This window comes from Mesocricetus auratus, unplaced genomic scaffold (genome assembly GCF_017639785.1).
Source record: "Mesocricetus auratus isolate SY011 unplaced genomic scaffold, BCM_Maur_2.0 Super-Scaffold_100707, whole genome shotgun sequence".
Classification (NCBI taxonomy): Eukaryota; Metazoa; Chordata; class Mammalia; order Rodentia; family Cricetidae; genus Mesocricetus; species Mesocricetus auratus.
Window position 1 is genome coordinate 2,853,246 of NW_024429269.1, and position 23,641 is coordinate 2,876,886.

General features: G+C 44.2%; 1 protein-coding gene across 1 annotated transcript in view; it reads left to right on the forward strand.

Annotated features, from left to right (window-relative positions):
- Positions 1–23,641, forward strand: part of Elp3 (elongator acetyltransferase complex subunit 3) — a 63,631-nt gene that overhangs the window by 38,212 nt on the left and 1,778 nt on the right. Inside the window, exons 11-14 of the mRNA XM_040740531.1 lie at positions 649–739; positions 2,815–2,880; positions 4,347–4,574; positions 5,291–5,372. Of these exons, the coding sequence (XP_040596465.1) occupies positions 649–739; positions 2,815–2,880; positions 4,347–4,574; positions 5,291–5,372 (467 nt within the window). The remainder of the gene's footprint in view (positions 1–648; positions 740–2,814; positions 2,881–4,346; positions 4,575–5,290; positions 5,373–23,641) is intronic.

A 23,641-nucleotide genomic window follows, 5' to 3' on the forward strand; every position in this document is an offset into this window, starting at 1 on the left:
ACCCCTAAATCTAGCTTCTGATTGGTGTCTCCTTGATGTCTGGCACTCTGCATTACCAGTGTAGAAGATAAATCTCATTTCCTCATCCTTAGGCAAGATGTTATTCCCTAAAGCAGAGTCTCTTCCGGTTTAGATTTGGGGGACGGGGTAGGATCTGTGAGAGCAGTTATAGCGAAACCAGGCTTTTGACCTTCTTGGCGACTTTCTGCTACTATGTGGGAGGGAAAGTCTTTACAAAGTGGTGTATGAATCAAAATTGTTACTTCTCTTCTTTAAGTTGAGGTTTATTTCTTTTAATTCTTGTTTCATTTAGTACAGTTGTCACATGAACCCCAAATCCTTCCTAAGAGCTCCCAGGCATTTGGGCAGATACTATGTTTTGTTCTCTAATGTGATTTCCATTAGATGGTTTCACAAACCCCCTGAGAGGAGAGGTGGGTGGAATCAGCTTTGGAAATGGGGAAACTGGGGTGTAGGGGTACTCTCAACCTTGCTCCCTCTCCCCTTAGGATATTCTGCTTCTGCTTTCTGCTCCATGGCTTTGTGACTTTTCATTGTTTTTCAGTTTGTTTGGTTTTTAAATCTCCCTGCCATACTGCTGTGGAGAATGGCTTACATTTTCTACAACTGATTTTTCTTCCCCTACAGAGACATCCCGATGCCCCTTGTCAGCTCAGGGGTAGAGCATGGCAACCTGCGAGAGCTGGCATTCGCGCGAATGAAAGACCTTGGAATACAGGTATGAGTAAATGTGGCTGCCAGGTATACTGTACGGAAAAAAGAAATCTGATCACACGTGTCCCCAGGGCTCTCACTCTTGGGCATTGCTGGGACCAGTTGGGTCAGAAAGCTTACATATGTTAGAGGTGTTCTGTGTAGCATGTAGAAGCTGAAGTGGGTGGTGACAAAGGCTGCTGCTGTCCCTGTGTCCTCCTCTGACTTCTGTGACCTGTTGGCTTTCTATTTACGAAGCAGCTTCTCTCTCTTGACCCTAACAGAATGAAGGATGCTGTTAATTTGACAGTCTCTAGAGGTAGTAGTGAGTTCGAAATGAAGCAGCCTAGAAACTTCTTAGGGCTTCTGAAAAGATAAGCCAGGAGTGGTGCCTGGCCAGGGTAACAGGGGTTAGGCTCTACCTTTGAAATGCCACTGGTTGGCAGAGGTTGAGGGGATCTGTTGACTGTGTGTGTTCAAGCATGGACCATGCTTTCAGAGAGATAGTTCCAAGGCCAGCACAGCACACATTTGTGGACTTGTCCATGACTTATTTTACACTTAACTCCACTTATCATGAAGGAAAAAAATCTGAAACATGGTCCAAAAGAGGATTTTTTTAATGTCATTGGTTTATTCAACACCAAAAAATAATATAGCACTTAATTAAATGTAATAGACAACTTTTCAGTTTTAGAAATAAGCAACTACATGTAGGAAGATTAGCAGCTCCATACAGGATTGTGTGTGTGTCTGTTCTGCTCCCCACTCTCTAGCTGTCCTCAGTCTCCATCTCTGGCCTCCTAAGAACCCACTCTAGGGAACCTGCAGTCCTGTCTACTGGCAGTTTCCCTATCTGTTGTTCTTCTTTAACCCTGTCCCACCTGATCCTTGCTAGCTAACCTCTGCTATGTGGTCCAGGATTGAATCCAAAGACCCAAGTCCCATAGGCAATGTTCTTACCAGAAAGTACATATCATCTCTGCCTTATTAAAAAAAACAAACAAAACCATGCCCCAGGAAAGAACAAGAAGTAGAAGCAGTAGGTACCTGTTGACTGGCAGGTAACTCAGCCACACATAGTCTCCTGTATAGAGCTGGCCTGGAAGCAAGAATCTGCTCTTAGTAGATAAGCTACAGGATCTGATGGCCACATCAGCAGAGTATCCTGGATGGGTTTCCCAAAGCATTAAAATATCTTTGTTTTTGCAAAACTGAATACTGAGCTCTTATACATGCATTGTTAGTAAAATTGCTTGCATGATATTGTCAGATTTTCTAGCATGATCCTGTCTCCCTGGTAGGAAGTATTAGAATCCTGAAAATACATTTATGTTTTATTCTGTAGGGGAAGAATATGCCATAGGACATATCACTGGATAATGAATGCAAGGATTTTGTAATGATGTGTCAGGCTGTATAGGATGCGCACTGGGTTGAGGAGTAGGAGTAAGGGTTGTTACGGATCCTGGCCATGCAGACAAGGCGTTGCATTGACATTGTCTCCCAGAAGCTACCAACAGGGCATGTCCAAGAGCATCTGTAGTTGAGGTTCAACTTACATCACATATGACTCTAGGTTCCTTCTCCATCTTCCCCTCCCTTCTCCTTTCAGTTCATTCTCCCACAATGCCTTTCTTCGAAAGGGAGACATACCTTCAATATGCACCTTTTAACATATCTAAAATAATATGATATTGAACATATTAATTTCATACACAGTGAAAGTTTTAAAAATTTATGAATTTGTTTTTGCTCTTCTGTGATCATATTTTGTGACTGTATTTTCATTCATATTTTTGGGTTGTGTTTTAAGCAGTTAAATCTCTTGGGCAAAACTATTTTCTAACTTATTCTTCTTTATTCCCCAATATTATATATGGTCTCTTTGAAGTCTGACTTCATTTTAAAAGGAAAACTGTCCCTTTACGAAGTCCTATCCTCAAGTTTAGTGAAGATGGCTTTTCTAAGTTTTCATTCTTTTGTTGCAGTATAAATCATGTTCAGACTTGATTTTGAGCTCAGGCTTTATTTTAAATGAACATTGAGTGAGTGAGTCACTATTTTTGATTTTTTTTTTTTTTTTTTTTTTTTTGGCAGTGCCGAGATGTGAGAACCAGGGAGGTTGGAATCCAAGAAATTCATCACAAAGTCCGGCCATACCAGGTTAGTCTCCTTTAAATCCGTCCCAAGCTTGAACCCCACCCGCTCACATAGCAAACCCTAGAAATCAGTGAATAACTCAGCAGAACAGAGAGTAGCAAGTCAGGAAAGCCAGGCATGAGAGTCACTGAGTTATGGAAGAACCAGGTTTGGGAATTCAAGGCTTGCCTTGTTTTTCATCAGCACTGCAGTGTGGAAAGTCTTCTGTGGTGAAGTTGCTCTACACTGCCACTAGTCTCTGCAAGGACTCTGAAGGGCACAACAAGGAACTCAGAGTTCCAACCATTTGATTTGAATGCATTCAAGTGTGAGTAGCTGCCTATGACTAGGGGCTGCCTTTTGTGGAGAGTGTTGCTGATAGCCTCTATGTGACCGTCAAGTTCTTGTCTTTTGGTAATGACTCAGTGAGCAGATGACAATTCAGCTAACTGGTTTCCCAATGCCCTGATTGAGGCTTTCGGGTAACTTTTCTTTCATGCATCTAAAATGTGTAACTTGGTGCAACATTTTCTATGGGGCGCAATTCTTGGTAACCCCAAGAATTGTGAGAAAGGCTGGAATAGATGATCTCTGCATCAGTGTTTCTGTTCTTAGCATGAACTCTGTTTGACATTAAAGGGCCTTTTGAGGGGAAAAACTAGACCCGACACAGCTGATCATTTTGGCAAATTCTTAATCTAATTATATACCAAACTTAATCTGAGTGTTATTTCTTTTGCTTTGAGTATGTTCCCCCCATTTATAGGGTGTGTATGTAGAATTCTGAATGTACACCTCTTGCCCCATAGTGTTCATAGAAGCATCTGTGCAGTGGGTTGAAGAGTCAGAATCAATTCCTATCACTGAAGTCCCCCATCCTTTTATCATCCATCCCTCTTTGAGAAACTTCACTCTAGCAACTGGACTTTTAACCTTCTCATCCCTTCACTAGGCATATTTCACAAACCCTGTGCAATATTAATACTTTTCTTAAATTCTATTGAGAAACAAGATACAAGGATCACACACACACACACACAAACAACGCATGAACATATGTACAAAGTAGGTTTTAGTGGAAGAAGTAAGGACTAGACAAGGAAACCATTGAATATCTGACAAAACAGGAGATGAAAGGCATTCTAAAAGCCACACATGTGATTTAATCTGTAATTTTATCTTAAAGACAATTCATAGGACATCATAAATTTACATAGAAGCAGTCACTGAGCTGGATATCTGTAAGAATCTCAAGGTTAATTAAGTTCAAATATTTGTAAAATTGTTCTCCGTTTATAATAGTCCATGAACAAGGCATGAACTCTTGTTTAATCTTGTGCTACTTGAGAGGAGGCAAATAAAAACCATAATTAGTGTTGATTCATTCTTTGTTCCTAGCTGAACATTAGCCTAAACACATCTATGCAATTATAAAAATGAGCTTGGTCTCTAATTCTGAATGCGGTTTTTCGTGACTTTTTCTCCAACAGATTGAGTTGGTACGGAGAGATTATGTTGCCAATGGCGGCTGGGAAACCTTCCTGTCCTATGAAGATCCTGATCAGGACATTCTGATTGGCCTTCTGAGGCTACGGAAGTGCTCTGAGGAGACCTTCCGATTTGAATTGGGTGGAGGCGTTTCCATAGTCCGAGAGCTACATGTGTATGGAAGTGTAGTCCCCGTGAGCAGCCGGGATCCCTCTAAATTTCAGCATCAGGTACTCTGCGTCCTGCTTCTTATCGGTTTATAGTTGAAAAATTGCCTGAAATAGGAGAAGATAAAAGCAGTGAGTGGGGAGGAAAGGAAGAGATAGTATGGGAAAGAACATAGGAACAAGGGTTTATTTCCGTTGTTAAGGGGCATTTCATCTCCATGTTGCTCCCTTGTGGTTCCATGGGTGTCAGAGGACAACAGATGCACCTAGTATGTCTAATTAAAACTGTTTCACTTCCTGCAGAATCAAATGAGGTAATGGCGAGACTGGGCTTCACAGCTGTACGTTGTGTGATATGTATGAAGCCCTGTTCTAACCCCCAGCAACCTAAACTTAGAAATCTGTGTCTTTAGTTTCAGGAAAGTATATTAAAACAGTGATAGTAGGAAAGAATTTTGCCACATTTAAAAAGTGAAGATGGCTCGATTAAATAAGAACTGTTACTCCAGCCTCCAGTCAGCTGGGGTTGCCTAGACCTTACCTAAAGGGAAAGACCCAACCCCATCACCCAGAATGCCGTAGCTGGCTCTTGTCGCAATGCTGCCTTTCATTAAGTCGCATAGTGTGCTCTGGGCAGGTCCAGTGGTTTCCTTTTCCTTACTCATCAGTAGATTTTTATTGGTCTTTTTAAGACATTTGCCAACTACTGTGTTTTGTGGCCAATTCTTAGTGGGCTTGCTTCCCTTATTAATCCATGAACTCCTTTATGCTCCTCCTAGGGGTTCGGCATGCTGCTGATGGAGGAAGCAGAAAGAATAGCTCTGGAAGAGCATGGATCGGGGAAAATCGCAGTTATATCAGGTGACGGCAGAGACGAGTTCATGATTCGTCCATTCACATTTCACACTTGTCACCACAATGAGATTCACTCTCTTGCCTCTGTATGATCACTCTGTTCAAAACTGGTCAGGCTGACAAGTGAAGGACTTAGGCTCAAACCTTCAGGAACTTTCTGAGAGCAGTTGGGTCAACATGAGCTTCTGGAAGCACTCTGCTCCTCAGAGCACAGGCCAGTAACCTGTGTGTGTTCTTTGCTTGTCTGACCTCTGGTCATTGTGGTCAGCTTCTCTGTTGTGCTTGGTACCAGCAGCTCTCTCTGTGGAAATGGAGTTTGGTATTATGGGCCTAAGGAAATGTGAACAGTGTAGTACCTGAGTTGTTGGTTCAGGGCGATTGAAGGCAGAGTGTAGTTCTTGCCCTTTCCCTAATGCTGCTGTTGCCTTTGCTCCTGAGTGACAGCCTTTTCATTTGCAAGTTGAAGGGAAGAAGTTTTCCTCTGCCCTCTTAGGGTCCCAGGCCAGATCTGAAAATTAAATAGGCAAAGACAAATTAACAGGAGGAAGGTATGCAAATTGATATAAAATGAGTAAGACGCGGGAGCCTTCATGGGGAAATGAAGACTGGGAGAAGGTTGTAAACCTGGGTGTTCTGATGATGAAGCCTGGAAAGTCATGGGCAGATATGATAGGGGGAAGGATGTGGGCCAAGAGTAATAAACTGAGGGACGCTTACCACAGCCTGTTGGTTCCTCTTGGTACCTCTCCATCCTTAGAGGTAAGGATGCTCTTCCCTCCAGCATGGACTGGAGGGGTCTTCAGGAAGGTAGGGCAGGGGAAGGTCCAAGCCCTTCCTGAACTTGCCATGTTCTCAGTTCCTCCAGTTTTTTTCCAAGGCACCTAATGGATTTGTATATTCTGAATCCTGGAGGATTCCTGGGGCTCGAGAGATGGCACAGTGGTTAAGAGCACTGACTGTTCTTCTAGAGGACCTGGGTTCAATTCCCAACACCTATGTGGCAGCTTTTAACTGTCTGTAACTTCAGTTCTAGGGGATATGACACCTTTATATCAATGCACATAAAATAAGCAAATTATTTATAAAAAAAGCACTCTCCCCACCCACTGACAGAGAGGAAACATGAAAGGAGATTGGGGGTTGGGCAAGAGATGAGGGACAACCCCTTACTCTTCAGTGTGGTATCCCTATAAGAAAAAATTACTAATTACTAGTAAGGAATCTAAGATGACAAAAGGTAGAATCAAAATTTATACCCCCATAATGTATTATATTTTCCTGTTTGACTACTACATTCTAGAAACTTACCTATGTCCTGAGAAATACTCTTTTCTGAAAATTAAAGCTGAAATGAGGTTTTTAAAAGAAAAATCATTAAGAAGTTGTCAGTCAATAAATCAATACTGGTGCCCAGCTTTTCATGATTACAATTATAGAAATATAATCACACAGGCTCACTTAATCATTTAGTCTGGCTTGGGTTTTGATGTTACCCAGATACATAATATATCTCTTACCATGTGTAGCTTTTTCTGTTTTTCTCCATTATTTTAATCTCACAAGGAAGTGCCTGGCTGAGGCTGCCTGGCCAATATTGATGAGTTACAGAAAGTGTTTCTTTCTCCTGGCATACCCTGTACTTAGCCTGGGGTACCAGTAAAGGGCAGCCTGCTTCAGAATGCCTTCTGCCTGTGCATCTGGACGTGGCAACAGCACCTCAAACTCAGGTTTTCGTGTGCTTAGAGTCACCCACAGAACTGGCTAAAATCATTTTAGTACATTCTGGTCTAGTAGGGGGCTGAGAGCCCATAATTGCTAACCAGCCAGTGTGCTGCCTCTGACTGTCTTCAGACCACTGAGAGGCTAGACTTGAGTATTATCCGAATGCCATGCTCTCTTCCCAGTCATTAAAGTGACCTTGACTGTCTGATCTGCAGCCCTACACTCCAAGATGGCATTGAAGCACATGATTTTTATGGTGTCTTTGGGAACTTAATCAGGTTTCCATTTTCCATCACTGCCTTCCTGACATCCCTTTTCCCTCAGAAGTATCCATCGGGGGCCCCTGACTTGCCTGAGGTCAAATCCAATTACATATAAGAGCCTCTGTTTTTTTCTGAGCAGGGTGTCTTTCTAAGTAGGAGTCAGCATGTGTCCTCAACAGCTTTTTATCATAATCTAAATGATAGCTCAATTTCATGTTATCTGCATGTTGAATTTTGAAACTAACAAGAAGCGACTTACTTAGAGAAGCAGGCAAGAGAACTTTTCTCTCCGCTGCATTGCTGGGTCTCCTCCCTGGCACCCTGCCTGCAGAGGGTTCTTCGGCCAGAACGGGTTTCTGTAGGAACAGCCCTAGAAGGACTTCTTGGAACTAAAGTGAGTCTTTGGGAGAAAGGTTGGTGAGCATTGTTTCCTGGCCTCTGACCTGGGAGCCTCACCACTGTAGTAAGGAAAACCACTTAAGGCCTTCTTGACTTCCTGTTTGACTCTGATCTCCCTTCACAAGGAAACACTGAACACATTTGCATATGTGGCAGGTGCATTTTATTTCTCTTACTTAGCAATGTATCATGGGTCTGAGAGAGCTATTGTTCAGAGCTTAGGGAAAGTAGGTAGCAAGTGTTTATTATTGTGCCATGTATTAATGTTGCTTTTTCCTTTCAGTTTTTCTAAATATGGTGGTGATATGTGTGTATGTGTGTGTGTGTCTGTGTACACATGCTCACATGTTTTTATTTAATTTATTTTTATCTCATGTGCATTAGTATTTTGCCTGCATATATGTCTTTGTGAGGATGTTAGATCTCCTGGAACTAGAGTTACAGACAGTTGTGAACTGTCATGTGGGTGCTGGGAATTGAACCCGAGTCCTCTGGAAGAGCAGCAAACGCTCTTAACTGCTGAGCCCTCTCTCCAGCCAAGAGCATCTCTCCAGCCCCACATGTGCGTTTTAAATGGCATTTATAAAAAGTCAAAAAGTTGCTCTCTGTACATTGATTCTTAAAACAAAACCCTAATGATACACAGTACTGCTGTTTGTGGGGTGTATTTCATGAATGGCACCATTAGAGGTAGCACAGAAAAAGCATGGCTGGTGAGGAGTGTGCAGGGAGCCAGGGCTCCATTCCTGCCTTGCCAACCACTCTCCTTGTGATCTAATGAACTTCATGGTCTTTATTCATCTTTATTAAGACCAGGTACATCAGATTATCTTGGACCATTCTAGTCTGGTGTCTTGGTTAGGGTCTATTACTGTGAGGAGACACCATGACCATGGCAAGCTCTTATAAGGGAAAACATTTAATTGGGGCTGGCTTACAGTACAGAGGCCTAGTCATTATCGTCATGTAGAAAGTATGGCAGTGGGCAGGAGGACATGGTGCTGCAGAGGGAGCTGAGAGTTCTACATCATGATGCACAGGCAGCAGGACAACTTTGTACCACACTGGGCTTGACTTGAATATATGAGACTTCAAAGCCTGCCCCCACGGTGACACACTTCCATTCCTCCTAATAGTGCCACTGCCTATGAGCTAAGCATTTAAACAGAAGACTATGGAAACCATTCCTGTTCAGATCACCACATCTGGCTTCTTGGTTCTCAACAGGACAGCTTAGGTTGTGCTGATTATACTTTACCAGCCCCATCTCTGACACCATAGATGACTCTTTAATTTTTCAGTAATGGACTCCACTCTCATTCTCAGCTAGGTATTTGATGATGCTAAAGTTCCCATAGGCAGTTGATCCCAGCCATGGGTTGTGGATGCAGAACTACTCTGTTCTCTCTGACATTGTCCTCAGCTCGTAACTCTGCTCTCTGTGTTCATGGCTTTCTTCTAAGTCACATACAGGGGTGGCATGACTGTTCTGTCTTGACATGAGGAAAGGAGAGAGGGAATCATTTGTCATTTCATTGGCCTGGCTGTAAGAGTAATGCATATTGTGACTTCCCTCATCTTACCTGCTAGTTTTCTGTTACCAGATTTATAATCTGGTGCTCTACCTCTAGACAGTACAGGTAACTTCGCTGTAGACCTGACTTGAACCACTAGTCAGAAAGGTTCTATGTATTCTTAATTTCCCTATTTCTAAACATTGTTCTTATCTGTTACCTCTGTGTATTTATTGAAAGCTGTATACCGTGTGCTTGGTGAACATAGCTGCATGAGAAAAATTAAACCTGCTTTAAGCAATTAGTCAGATGAAGTACTTTCTAAGAGACAATCAAGTTTACTCACTTTTTTAAAGTACATAATTGTCTTAGTAAACAGTTTTAAAGTTAACTGTCAACTTAAACTGAAAATTATTTAAAAAGCAAAAATGAAATATTTAGCTTCCTCACCATCAAAATCACTAGGTGTGTTGAGGGGAAAAATAAAAGTTTGTCTAATGCCAGTACTTGGGAGTCGGAGACTGGAAGATTGCTGTGAGTTCAAGGCCATCTTGATCTACAGAGGCTCAGAAGGAGAGGTGTAATATTGAGCTGCCTTCTGGGAACTGGGTCTCCACCATTGTTTCCATGTGTCGTGGGTGGGGGTGAGACTCCTCCTTAGGCCAAATCAGTATTCTTAAAAACAAACTAGTTTAGTCAGACGGTGATGGCACACACCTTTAATCACAGCACCTGGGAGGCAAAGGAAGGCAGATCTCTGGGAGTTCCAGGCCAGCCTGGTCTACAAGGTGAGTTCTGTTATACAGAGAAAGCCTGTCTCAAAAACAAACAAACAAAAAACTAGCTTATAAAATAATGTATAGGTAAGAGATAGCAGTCAACTGTTGCTCATTTGCAAAGCAGTTAATCCCAGTTGTGTTCGAGGCTTCAGGTCTTAGCAGTTTGCCTATGCTGCTTCTATGGGTGCCTAGCTAGTTAAGATGAACATTGTGTTTACTTAAAAACTGTGGTGTTTGCCTATATGGTGATGAGCAGTCTGTCCTTGTAACATCAAGAAGCAGTTTATCTCAGCCTTCATGGATGGGGAAGGTGAAAGGACCTCTACTGTGGAAGCTAACTACAATCTTGCAAATGCCATCACTAATAATCACCATGGAAACCAGAATTCTGATGTCACAATGCCCATACCATTTCTGCAAGGGCAAATATAACCATCCGTAGCCACTGTTTAAAAAGCCGTTTAACACCTTCAACAGAATGAGGAATTTTTTTTTTCTTTTGGCAGTTTTGGCTAGGTATCAGATTTAATCATGTTACTGTTTCCGTTTGCCAAGCTAATTACTATGCGGTAAGATGGGCAGCTATTCCCCAAGCTCCCTGACTACCTTCGTCATAAGCAGTATTCTATTTGTGTTCTTTCAAGTAGAAAATTAATATGGCCATTGGCCAAGAGCTGTACAAGCTTGATAGATCACACCGCGATGGTGAGGGATGAGAAAAGGTCTGAATGTTTGATGTCAGAAACCTCTCAAGCCAGAGCCTGATAGCCATGTTGTTTAAATCTATTACGATGCCAGTGATGAGGGGAGGGGAGACTTAAAGACAGGGTGAGTAAAACAGTCACTATGGATATGAGGTCATTCTTAATCATGTTACTCAAAGCCATGTGACCTAAAGCTGTGACTACAGTCCCCAGTAGTCAAAAATCAATGTGTCTGTTCCTTATATAATCCAATATGGCTTCCTAGGACAGAAATTAATGGTCTTGTGCCCCAAAGCCCCTGATTAATAATGTTCTGTGTGGACAGAAAATAGCAGTTGTTTCCTTAGGCTATGACCAGCTGCGATTTGCTTCCTGGACCTGAGAAACCTCACCTGTATCCCAGGCTCCTGCACGGCTCTCCGTTTTGGGTCAAGGTTATTTTATTCTTTGCATTATAATCTAATTGAAAAGCAGGGTCCATTTGTAGCTGGTTCTGCCTGATAATGGACTCATAATCCTACCAGAGTCCCCAGAAGAGCATCTCTTTATTATGGCAGACTATTTGCTAATGGGCCAGGAAGCCTGCCAAATGCAAACCGGTTTGTACCACATGTGCGAGTGTGTTAATACAGGACTTAGCAAAAAGGAAGAGTGTTTCCTCTTTTGTGCTCTCTCCTTCACCCTTCAGATAATTTCTTTTAAGTAAATTACCCTGCAGCATCCCTCAATTAAATGCACGTTTTCTGGCCTCCACGTGTCTTCTTCCACTTTAGTATTCTAACAGTGATCATGTGTGTTGCTTTTTTGGTATGTGTTCCAATGGGCTTGTTTTTATCATTACTATCATCTTGCTTTTAAAGACAATGGATACAGCATAAAGTATTGCACTTCTACAAGTCCTCTGTTGACTTCAGCATCATTATTAATCAGACTGGCGTTGATGGCATAAAATGCTATTCAGCTAGATAACAAGTTGACTGCATGTTTGCTAATTGGTGTCTCTTGTAGTTCAGCCTGGCTCATCTCAGGAGTATTTATTCCATGACTTGACATTTGTCCCTTGTAGATGAATCAGGTACCATTTTGTTGCAGATGAATGAGGTACCACTTTGTAGCATTTTGCATTAAACCATTCCACACGAAGCATCATATGGCCTCCTTAATGTTCACATTTACAATATTCCTCAGTAAGCTACCGTTTAGATCTTGTAGGTTTCTGAGTCTTGGGAACATTCCTTAACAGAAGCAAGGGCACCGATGTGATGACCTGTCAGCAGAGGAAGAACTGCCTGTTGGCATTTACCTTTTAGCCTTGTGTTTCAGAAATGTCTGCCATCCAAACGCTAGGCTTGCTTCCATGGCCATAGTCCAGGTTTCTCCCCAGTCCTGTTCCTCCTGGTTGGTGGATATTGGCAGTAATGGTTGTATGCTTTCACTTAGAAGGAGAAATGGGTTGTACCATGTGGTCTGTACTAATACCACTAAAAATTCTGGGAGCTGCCTGCCTTCATTGTAAAGGTGAGCCCCACTCAGGTGTTTTGCTGGGGAAGCAAGCCTTCTCTAAGAGACAGCTGTACTTTTTCTTAATGCTTTATTGCAATCTTAATCCTTATCAACTTCTGGAAACAGTATTGATTTAGTTTTTTTTTCTATAAACATTTGACATTGCCTTAACTCATTTAATTTAATGTTTTATTGTTTATAGCTATTAGAGGCAGGATTCTCTCTCTTAAGGTAAATAGATATAGCTAAATAATACTGAAAATATTGCTGCAGCCCTCTAAGCCAGGGGTTCTTAGAACCTTTCAGTTTGGGGATTTCTGCTTCCAACATATCACACAGCATATTTTCATTCTTCTGGCATCCTTGGCCTGAGCTCTGGACTCTGACAGAAGTTCTCTCTCTGAAACGAAGGATTTAAGGTGGTAGTTGTTGGCTAGTTTGTTGATGCTCACCCCAGTTCTGCCTCCCTGAGCAGATGGCTGTTGTCTGGTGTGCCCACCACCTTAGGAATGTTTAGCATACCAGTCCAGGGCCCCAAGATCTGTGAGGCCTTCCTTCTTCCTGTGAATCATATGTAAGCTCCTGATTGTTCAGATTATTTGACTAACACAATGCTAACCCTACTTCAAATCTAGAGATTTTTAAGCAGAAATTATTTATCTGCTTAATGATGCTTTGTGAGAGCTTGAGCGGCTCACAGAGATGTTTTTTCTCTGCTCTGTGCTGTGATAGGCCTTAGCTGGAGTTGCTTCAGAGCCTGGGTAGCCTGGACAGGATTGTCAACATGAGCACCTTGGTTCTGACACCAAAGAGAAAAGAGTCCTTCTCCATTGGTTGGAAGTCCTTAGGAAGAATTGACACTTACTCTTTTTAAATCCGTGTGATAGAATTTACCTCCAGCTATTTGACCCTGGCCTCCCCAGCCATGTATTTACTTTAAAAATGGGTGGAACGTCATGTGATTGTGAGCCTCATTCTCCTTGCTGTAGTTTGGACTCTGTTCTCTGTGAGCGTCTGTGTTTCTGAAGAATTTGTCCATTTCGTGTCGCTTGTCCAGTGTGATTTTCACTTTTTCCATAGTATGCTCTCATAATTGTATTTCTTTCTATAAACACAGTAGTAATGTCTCCTCTCTTATTAAAAATGTTTTTGATGTATTTGTCTAGTGGGAGGGGCAGTTGCATGTGTCACAGCGTATATGTGGAGGTCAGAGGACAATTTTTGAGAGTTGTGAGACCCAGGGATTGAACTTAGGTCATCAGGCCTGCTGGCCAGCACCCTTACCTGTTAAGCTGTCTCACCAGCTCCTTGTGCTGTTGTTTTATATTTGTGTATGTGTGAGCAATGTCCCCACTTGTTTCTGTTTTAGAGATATTTTCTCTGAGGTAAGATTGGGCAGCTTTAAAAATGCACTTTTTTTTATCCCTAGTTTCTGTCATTGTCTTTCTTGTGTTAGCTTTGAGTTTAATCTGCTCATTTTTTTCTTCCTCATTTCTCAATATTTCTTTTCAGCATAACCATTTGCAGCTATAAATTTCCCTCTGAACGCTGCCTTTGCTGGACTCAGTGAATTTGCAGATGGGATGTATTCAGTTTTTTAACAAAAAAGGTTGGGGTCTTCCTCTGAGGCCATTGGCCTGGAACGCACTGTGTACTCCAGGCTAGCTCAAGCATATGGCAATTCTCCTCCCCAACCTTCTGAACCCTGGAATTACAGACGTGAGCCACCCGCCTGCTTGACCTTCACCGGTGTTGTTCATGGTAGTTTCCAGCTCTGTGAGATTACTTCTATGGCCCATTAGTCATTTAAGAGTATATTACTAAATTTCCGCATATTTATTATGAGTTCTGCAGTTTTCACCGTGTGTGTGTGTGTGTGTGTGTGTGTGTGTGTGTGTGTGTGTGTGTGTAATAAAATGCCTTCAGCCTCACAAGTAATTGTCCAGGTCTGAACATTGGTACCAAGTCCTGGTCAAAGCAGAGAGAAAGCCTCTACACTTAGAGATCGGTAGAGACTCAACCCTAGCCTCCATGGTATGTTGTCCTGGAACTTTTTACACTGTGAAAAGCCCCAGCTGACCCAAAGTGTAGGAGCCAGTGTCTTAAGAGGCTTTCAGCTCACAAGTACATGGGTGCCATGATTTTCTGAGGTGGATATGAGGAGCAGGTGACCCCAGAACAGCTGCATCACCACAGAGTCCCACCCCATCATAGATGTTGATGTGAGACACCCCGCCCGTTTCCTTCTCCAGCATCTCCCTTCCACCTGTTACTGATTTCTGGTTTCATTCCACTCTGGTAAGGAAAGGGTATTTTGTCTGGTTTCAGTGTTTTTCTGGCCTGACATGATTTCCCCACAGAACACGCCATGTGCTCCCGTTGGCCATGGCATGATGTCCTGCAAGCACTGGGCCCTAGCCCATCCGTCCCTCCCACTGTGTGCTGTTTCTGCCACAGATTGTATCTTCAGATTTGTGTGTTCACCAACATAGACTTATAATTATTGTTTTATGAATTGGCCTTTTAAACTCCATGGGAAGTGAAGAGAAATTAGAAATTAAAACTAATGGCTTTTATGTTTGCTTTGTGTGATTCCCTTACCAGTGCCTTTAAGTTCTGATTGCTCCAGGTTCCTTCAGCCTTTCTTGTGAGGCAAGTCTAGTAACAAAGCGCCTTAGTTTTTGTTTGTCTGGGAATGCCTTCCTCCTTTGTTCTTGTCAAATGTAGAATTCTTGGTTGGCTGGTCATTTTCTTTTCAGCGTTTTAGTAAGTGACCCCACAGTTCAGACTTCTTTATTTCTTCTGTCAACTGCCAGTCACAGTGAAGACCCCTTACATGTTGCCAAGTCATTTCTCTAGCTGCTTTCTGGATCCTTGATCCTCTCAGTCAGCTTCTGGCCAGAGGTCACGGTGGAGGCTGCCTTCGGGAACCTCCTACTCGACTACTTAAAGCCTGTGTCAAAGAAGCCGCCAGTAGAGAGAGCTGTCCTGCTCCAGGCAGTAGATAGTCCTTGGCTCTTAGAGGTTTGAGACAAGAGGAGGTAGTGAGATTGGCTGGTGCCATCACATACATCTGCTCTGGTGGCCACTTCCACTTTCAAAAAGATGATGTGCTCCATCCCAAGTCAGACTCAAGAAAAGCCTGTAGGATGCCAGGCAATGTCACTGGCTTGGACACCACTGTGGGAAATGATGGAATGTGGAAATCCAAGTTCTGTGTCTAAGTTACTTGCTTTGGATCTTTGTTCCTTTCACTGTGTAATCTTCAAAGAGCCCTTGCAAATGTGCAGAGGACATTTAGGCTGCTGGGTAGCAGGTACCCCTTTTCCCATCAAGAATCGGGTATTAATGACTTGCCATAACTAGCTACCTTGAAGAGCTCAGTTTTATATGGCTAACCTTTATCAATTTTGCAATTTTTTTTCTTTTTAGCAGAACAGGAGAGAGAGATTGTCTGAAAGATTTCAGGTCATTGAGTTAATTGGTTCTTTTTCAGATATTGAGAATAAAAGCTTTTCCCCTGCTTCCATGTCAGTGTGTTTTGAGTGAAATATTGCCATCCTTTTAGATCAATGGGATGCAGTAAAGTCTCATTTCCATAGTAAATGACTGAAACTAATGAATATATTTCCCTGTATTAACACTGCAGCACATATGTAACCTTTGATAAATAGCTGATTAATTGAACTGAAAGAAATTGAAACACAGTTTCTTTACATTTATCTGTTTCCCTATTTTTTTATTAAATGACAAATCATCATCTCAATCTTTTATATCTAATTTTTTAAATTCAGATTTCAGCTTCATGGGATAGATTGGCATTGTCTTTCTCGTTTCAACTTTGGCTGTGGGAGTATGGTGATGCTCAATCTTCATTCATTAAATGTAATTAACATTGCTAATGATCAAGGGCAGCCTCATACCCCAAGAAAAGAAGTGTCAATGAGCAAGATACACCTCCAGATTTTCAATCTTTTCCTTGTCAGCTTTAAAAGGGCTAAATCATTTACCAAAGTTGTCTATCCTTTCGGAATACCAGGCTACGACAGGAGCACATGTGCTTTCAAACCCCGGTATTACTCTTCCTTTGTTCCGTTATCCCATGTCCTTTGCAGCTGGGATCCCAGCCTGAGGTCTCTTATGTTTCCATCCGTGTGAAGGCTTGCTTCATTTTCCCGTTTTAGTAAGCATTCGTATAGTTGTAACTGTCCCCTTTTTAGTTTCATTTTATAAGCTTGGCTGTAAACTGTAGCAGGTAGCAAGGGAAGCCTGTTGATGTTGGGCTGAATTGTTTGGCCACACCCATATGTCTTAGTCTGTCAGGTTGCTGCAGCCGATCCCTGAGACTTGTAGCAGCAGGAGAGATTTGCTCACTGCAGATCTGATGAAAACGGAGGGTCCAGAGCAGCCGCGTGTTTGGTGTTGTGTGCAGGTCTTTCATATGAGAGACCACCTTGTGTCCTCACGTGGCTGAAGGGCAGAAAGACAAACAGGCTCCCTCAAATCCTCTGCAGGTGCCCAAATTCCATTCACAGAGCCTCACCTTGTGGCTTAATCACCTCCTCTTCGGGCTGGAGAGATGGCTCAGAGGTTAAGAGCACTGACTGCTCTTCCAGAGGTCCTGAGTTCAATTCCCAGCAACCACATGGTGGCTCACAACCATCTGTAATGAGATCTGATGCCCTCTTCTGGCCTGTAGGCAGAAAAGTGTATATGTAATAAATAAATAAATCTTAAAAAAAAATCACCTCCTCTTCACCTCTTCCACTGTTGCTCTGGGGATGAAACTTGGCATGAGCATTTGAGACAGAGAGCACTGTATGTGACCACACGCAGATGAAGATGCGTTCTTTTTGAAAAGGTGATATTTTCTTGTCATTATGCATCCCTTCACTATGCAGTTTACTGTTCTTCGTGTTAATTTTAAATAGGTGGAATTATGTTGCATTTTTTCCACTCTAGCTGTGTTTGCTCAGCTTTGTATTGAGACTGAGTCGGCGTGTGCTATGGTGTGTGCATTCCTGCTGATAATGCAGGGTCCTGGATGCAGATGTCCCATGGCTCATCTCAGGCTCCTGGGTATTTGGGCGGAAAAGAAGCTCCCCGTGGGATGGAACTGTTTCCTTCCTGTACCAAGTCTCCCTTTCTGGCTTTCAGTGCTGTGGTGCACTGGTCTTCCAGGGGTCCTCCTCTCTGGTCTTACGCTCTTGTTGGTTGCATATCATATTGTTTTGTTTTGTTTTGTTTCATCAGACTGTTTTTCTGTCTGGTTTACTATGTTGTTTCCTTGTTAGGGCTTTCCTGCTCCACCTTTGTTTGGCTTCTTTAGTTAGTGCAGTGTTTTGTTTTTCTAGTCAGTTCTGAATGGCTTTCATCTTCTAACTAATGTTAGCTTCCAGTACTCCTCCCCCTTCTAAGGCTCCAGTTACATGTCCACTGAATATCATACCCTCTCCCCAGCACATGGTTTCTCTGTGGTCTGTTGACGGCTCTGACCAAACCTCCACTCTGCTAATTCTGCTGGGTCTAATCTGCTGCCCAACAATGCCCTCATCCTGCTCTTTCTTTTCCTTCTTTTTTTGGGAGGTAAGGTTAGGGGCAGGATCTCACTGTGGATGTGTAGCCCTGGCTGGCCTGGAGCTCACAGAGATCTGTCTTCCTCTGCCTTCCCAGCGCCCAGACATACCTGGCCTTCTTCGTCCCACTCACTTTCTTTCACTGTCTTGATTCCAGTGTCTTTTCAACTCTCACCTACCATGATTCATGAGTTCCAGTTGATTGTAGACATGCTTAGTTAGATTCAGCTCCTCATGTGGTGAACACACTCCTTTGGAGCCTTTATCAGGTAACGTCCACCTGGAGTACCTACAGCCTGTTGTCTCTCTCGTGTTGTCTTAATGTACTTTTCCTGCTTTCGTAATCGCCCAGCAGTTTACACAAGAACTTGCTCTCAGTAATGCTTTAGACATTAGCTGTGTTAGCCACCTCCAAGGAAGACTTCTGCTTGCCTTTGCCCAGGCTCTGGGAATGCTGGTTGGCCTAGCTCCTGTGGGTGAGCCTGCTGTACTCACTCCCAAGTTGGAGTGGGTGCTCTTTGGTGCATGGCCACTCACCTGACCAAGCTGTGTGAATCTCCCTGCCCTTCCTGCACTGGCAGCTGCCTGAGTCAGAACAGCCGTCCCAGTTTCCACCTCATCATTAGTAGCTGCAAGACTCTGACGGCTTTGAGATTGAAGCATTTAAGTTTCGTCCACACTTATTCCCGATCCCGTATCTATGGTAATCAAGCCCAGTTCTCTTCTCTGTTCAGGCAAGAATACTTGGCCTTCCGCCCTTCCTTAGAGTCTGGCTTCCATCTCTTTCACCTTTCTGTTGCTCTTCCCACCATACTCTGAGTGTCATCCCATCATCTTCCATATGGTGGTGACCACAGTTTGTCAAGTTTTTCCCACAGGTCGCCCCCTCTCTGGTAGTCCTCCCCTGGTATGGTCTGTTGACAGCAACGCATTGCCTGCTACCATTATCTGGCCTTCCCTGCGATTGAGTCTCTTTCCGAGCCTTCTAATGAAATGCAAGGTGGCTGATTCTCAGTTTCTCCAGTGGTTTGTCACACAAAAGACCTTGAGACCTGGACACAAATGTTCAGGTGGTCACAACAAGCTAAGTCCTCCCTGTGCTGGCATGGAAGAGTGTGCTCCTCGTGGAGCAGACTGGGAGTGACAGGAAAACCCCAAAGTGTCTGGGGTGCCTGGGCCCAAGGGGCAGTTCTTCCTCTTCTTCCTGTGAGCTGAGTTACAGTCTGTTCAGAAAAGCCCTCAGAACAGCAGCTCCATCCCCCGGGTCTTGGAAAGCCTGGTATGTGCAGAGCTCTGTGCTGCTGCCATCAGTGGCGCATGGCTGCTGAGGAGGCTTTACTCCCCTCCTCTTTGTCCTCAACTGTCACATTGTCCTTAACTCTCAATAGAGTTAAGTTTCCAGCTCTTCATTTACCATTCCCTCATAAAATGTAGTTACTTCTGTGTTCTTGGGTGTGAGACGATCCCCTGAGAAACAAAGAGTTTCAGTGGCTGCAGGCATCAACAGGACCTCTCCTGTCTACTTCCTTCCTCCAGAGAATAAGATAGAACTGTGGTGTGGGCAGTGGGTGCCCATGTGCATGGCAGCAGTGGCCAGAGGAAAACTTTATCCCGGCGAGGAGGGGGCCTGTCACTGCACCTAGAGAGAGGCTGCCAGCCAGCCTTGTCCTTCCTCGTCCCCAGCACACATGCACAGTCACAGCCAGCTTTTAACGTGGGTGCTGAGGTGCTTGTGCTTTGTCTGCTGAACCATCTTCAGTAGTGTAGAACTTAAGCAGCAGCTGGGTTTTTCTATTTGTGTTCTGGTTAACTGTTTTAATCACACACACACACACACACACACACACACACACACACACAGTACTAGACCTCATTTTGCAACCATAATTAACCTTCTCCCATAGCCAGTGGCTGAGGCAGTTAGCAAGAGCTTGTGAGTAGTGTCCTCTCTTCCTCCTTAGAGCAGGCAGAGCTGTGTTTTGAGCTAAGCAGCATCACACGAAGCCAGGGTGAGGGGATCAGAAAGCAGGGGGCTTCTTAACACACCAGGGACTTGCAGTCTAAGCACATTCAGCATAGAGAAGGACCGAGATGCACTCACTGCTGCTTTCCCGTGTGGCTCTTGGCAGCCAAACCTGGAGATCATCTACCTACAGGGCAGAGGCCTCACTGCATGCTGCGTGTCCCCTCGTATAGTCCAAGTCATATCCTCTTCCTTTAATTCCCACTTTGCCTGAGTTGTCATTCCCTTGAAAGAAGATAGCAGAGGCCATTTTAATAGTGTGCACAGTTAAGTCTGTTCACACACATTTCCTTCTCCCAAAAGACCTAAGGCAGAAGTGGAGGCCAAAGAGATAACACGGAGACTGGTCACTAGAACCACATGTGAGAATATTACTCTAGACAGGTTTTGTGGTATTCTTTTTCCTCTTGCCTCATTTTGGCATTGTCACAGCTGGCAAAGTAGTGAACATCAATTTTCACTCTGCCTACAATAAAAATAAGGTCCTTGTGACATGGATAAATTCTGTCTGTGGACCAAAGAGAAGCAAAGCCAGACTTTGGGCTGTGCCCCTCCCCACATTTGCTGCTCCTCTGATAACTGGGGGTTCTACAGTGAGCACCCCAAAGACCACAGCCGAGAGCGCTTGACTCCTGCTTGGCAGCCCACGCAAGCGATGGAGTGGAGAACTCCTACTTGCACAGCTGTGTGTTTCTTCTGCAGGGGAGAGGCGGTGGCAGCCAGGCTGATCTGGGACCAAGACAGCCGAGCACGTCAGCACGGTCCAGGAGGCCACTGACGTCAGCTCCAAAGGGTAATTGCTTTCTCCTGGCTGACTAACACAAGGAAAGTTACCGTGACTGAGGACTTTGCCTGGGCCCCACAAAGGCTTAGAGGAGGCAGAAGCTAGGTAGCGCCTTCAGCCAGGTGACGGGACATTCTCTTTCCAGCTGGCCACAGGCAGGCATAATATGCCAGTTTGTCTGGCAGATTGGAGAAATAGGCAGGAAACAAGATGTATCAGATATGCAAGGGGGAGAGCTTGGAGTTTGGACCAGCCAGAGGCCAGGCTCTCCATAGCACTTGAAGCTTCTCAGAGTCCCAGGAACCGTCTGGGCTGTTGTATGTTCCTGAAAACAAAAGTAAGCTGACCAAAGAGGGCCCGAACAAAAGTCCAGTGCCTTACCCAACCTGGTCTCAAGGACCCAGTTCTATGTGAAGGAGCAGTAGAGACCCTAGGGGCAGGAGGCTCACTTGGAGTCATTGCTGAGAAATGCTCCCATGAGCTCCAGAAAATTCCATGTCTTAGCCACCTACCTACCCAGGAACTTAGAGCTCGCTCCATCACTCACCTTCCTGATTATCCAGGCTTATCTGGACCTGTGATACATAAAAACACTTTGCCCAGCTCAAGATCTTAAAACGAGGCCACCATCTTGCTTTGGCAGGGAGCATACAAATGAGCAGAATTATGTGTGTCCAGGTCTGAACTAAGTAGATGTGAGGGGATCATTTGGGACTCCCCAAACTAGAAAGTGAGGAGCTGAGCCCCAGGGGTGAGTCAGCCATTGTAGGAGCTGCCTGGTTGTGGGAACACCAGACCTTGAGGAGAGACCCACTTCCCCTTCTGCCTGGGAGTAGGCAGCTATAGACAATGTTTAGTAAAAACATGTTTACTAAAAAACGATACAATAAGTTCCTGGAAAAGGCCTTCCCACGGAAACCGCCCTGACCTCGACCTTGTCTAAAGACTAACCGCACCTTCAAAAACCCACACACATCCACCTCTGGGTCAGAGCAGAACCAGCCAGGGTAGAGGAGAGAGCAGAAGCTTCTCTGGTGGGAGCTTTTCTTAGGAAGTTTTTCTTGAACCTTTTTGGAGCCTGTTTAAAGTTTTCTTTATATCATTGAACGAGTCTCTGTGTTGCCAATACCCGACACCCTCCGCACGTTCTCGGACACAGGCCGAGCAGCAGACGTGACACCTGGTGGCTTATAGGTTCAGTAGACCTGTGTCTCCCCTTCTGGATGCTTGAGACCCTTACAGCATTAATCAGTCCATGGGAAATGATGCCAGCAAGGTGGAGATCTGGAAGGTTCCAAAGGGTCCCCCCTCCCACCTTCTGTGTGTAGTCCTTCCACCGCCTGGCTCCCAATGCTAAGACAGCTCTCATTTTCTACAGTGCGTTCTGCAGGAGCACATTTCTCTGTGTGTACACAACATGAAAATAATGAGCGTGTAATAGGTCCCCAGACATTTACTACGTCCTGATTATGTGCTAGTCAGTGTAATAACCCCAGTTTCAAAAGCCTTTGGCTTAAAGAGCTGACACTCTGGGAGGGGAGGCAGAGACACAGTGGAATAGAGCATGCAATACTGAAACAGTGTCGCTGTGATTTAAGCCCATCCTGTTGGCCAGGAGGGAAAGGTGTTAACCCTGTAACTGGGGCTAGCCTCTGGCTAGAGGACAGAAATCCCTGCGGTCTTCAGTGCCTGAGCTGGGACTGGAGGGCAAGCGGGCAGGGGCTGCATAGGGGTGAGCATGGCAGATCAGTGGGGTCAGCCAATTCTGCCCTTTAAGGCAGGAGCTGAAGCCAAGGGGTTAGAGGGTGAAAGAACCTGTGTTGTATTTCAGACAGGAATTCAAGCTTCAGGACGTGCTATTACTGATCCTAGGCTCTGGGTCTGATTTTTTTATGGTTGCTTGACCAGTGGGATTGTCTTCCTGTGCTCATGTGGGTCACAAGGACAACTACTGTATAGTCGTGCCTGCTCTGACTTTCATCAAGTCGATGCCACCTATTAAAGGGTCCTTTGTCTAGTGAGAGTGAGTCAGGCATAGTTTGCTGTTCCCTTTCTGGTTAACAGGGTTCTAGAAGGAGCTGGGCACAGACTGGGTCTGTGCCTGGAACACATTGGCTTCTTAGCTGCCTCCTCTCCTGCCCCACTCATTCTGCCTTATTTTGCTGACTCCTCCAGACAAGTTTGAACTCTGGAAACACTTTAAAGTATGTATTGAATGGCTGTACCCATTGAGGTTCTGTAATGAGGTGTGTCATATACCTGTAGTGAACAGAAGTGTCAAGCAGGTAGCTCTGGAGCAAGTGTGTGTCCCCGCGTAACCACTGCCTGATGAGTGACAGCATCTTCATTCAACTCCATGGAGGCCTGAACTCCTACCATCTTTCAAATGTAACTGTTACCTGACTAAACTGTGGAGTCTTTCCCATGTCTGAATTTTGAGTAAATGGAATGTTTCATTATCTGGTTCCATCCACACAGTTCTGGGAAATTTCTCCATATGGATACAGATGGCATGATTGGTTTTTTTTCCACTGCTATGTTATATTCCCTTGTGACTGTAGCCACCTGCTACTGATAGATATTTGGGTTCTCTCTTGTCTTGGGGTGTTATGTTATGTCATGTCATGTCATGTCACTCACTGGGTCTAGTGTCCCTCTTTTCACTGAGGGGATAACTGCTGGATCATGCAGTATGCCTACAGAACTTGGGAAGCCGACCCATTATTCATACATCCACCATCTCCTTGCTCTGCACCAAGCCCATGTTGGACTGAAGTCATCATAATAGCATGGCAAGCAGAAATGTGCAAGACAGCGTGGTTCCCCTGCTTAGGGTTAGTCTGAGTGAACATCCATCAGTTCTGTACCTCCATCATACAGTCTTCAGCTGTTCTAACACTTAAAACACTCCAGCGTGGGTGGAGAGCAATAATGTGGGGAGTTCTGTCCTTTGTTGGTTTAAGACTGGAGTACTTACAACTGATGTCTGAGACTGAGCCATTCCTGGG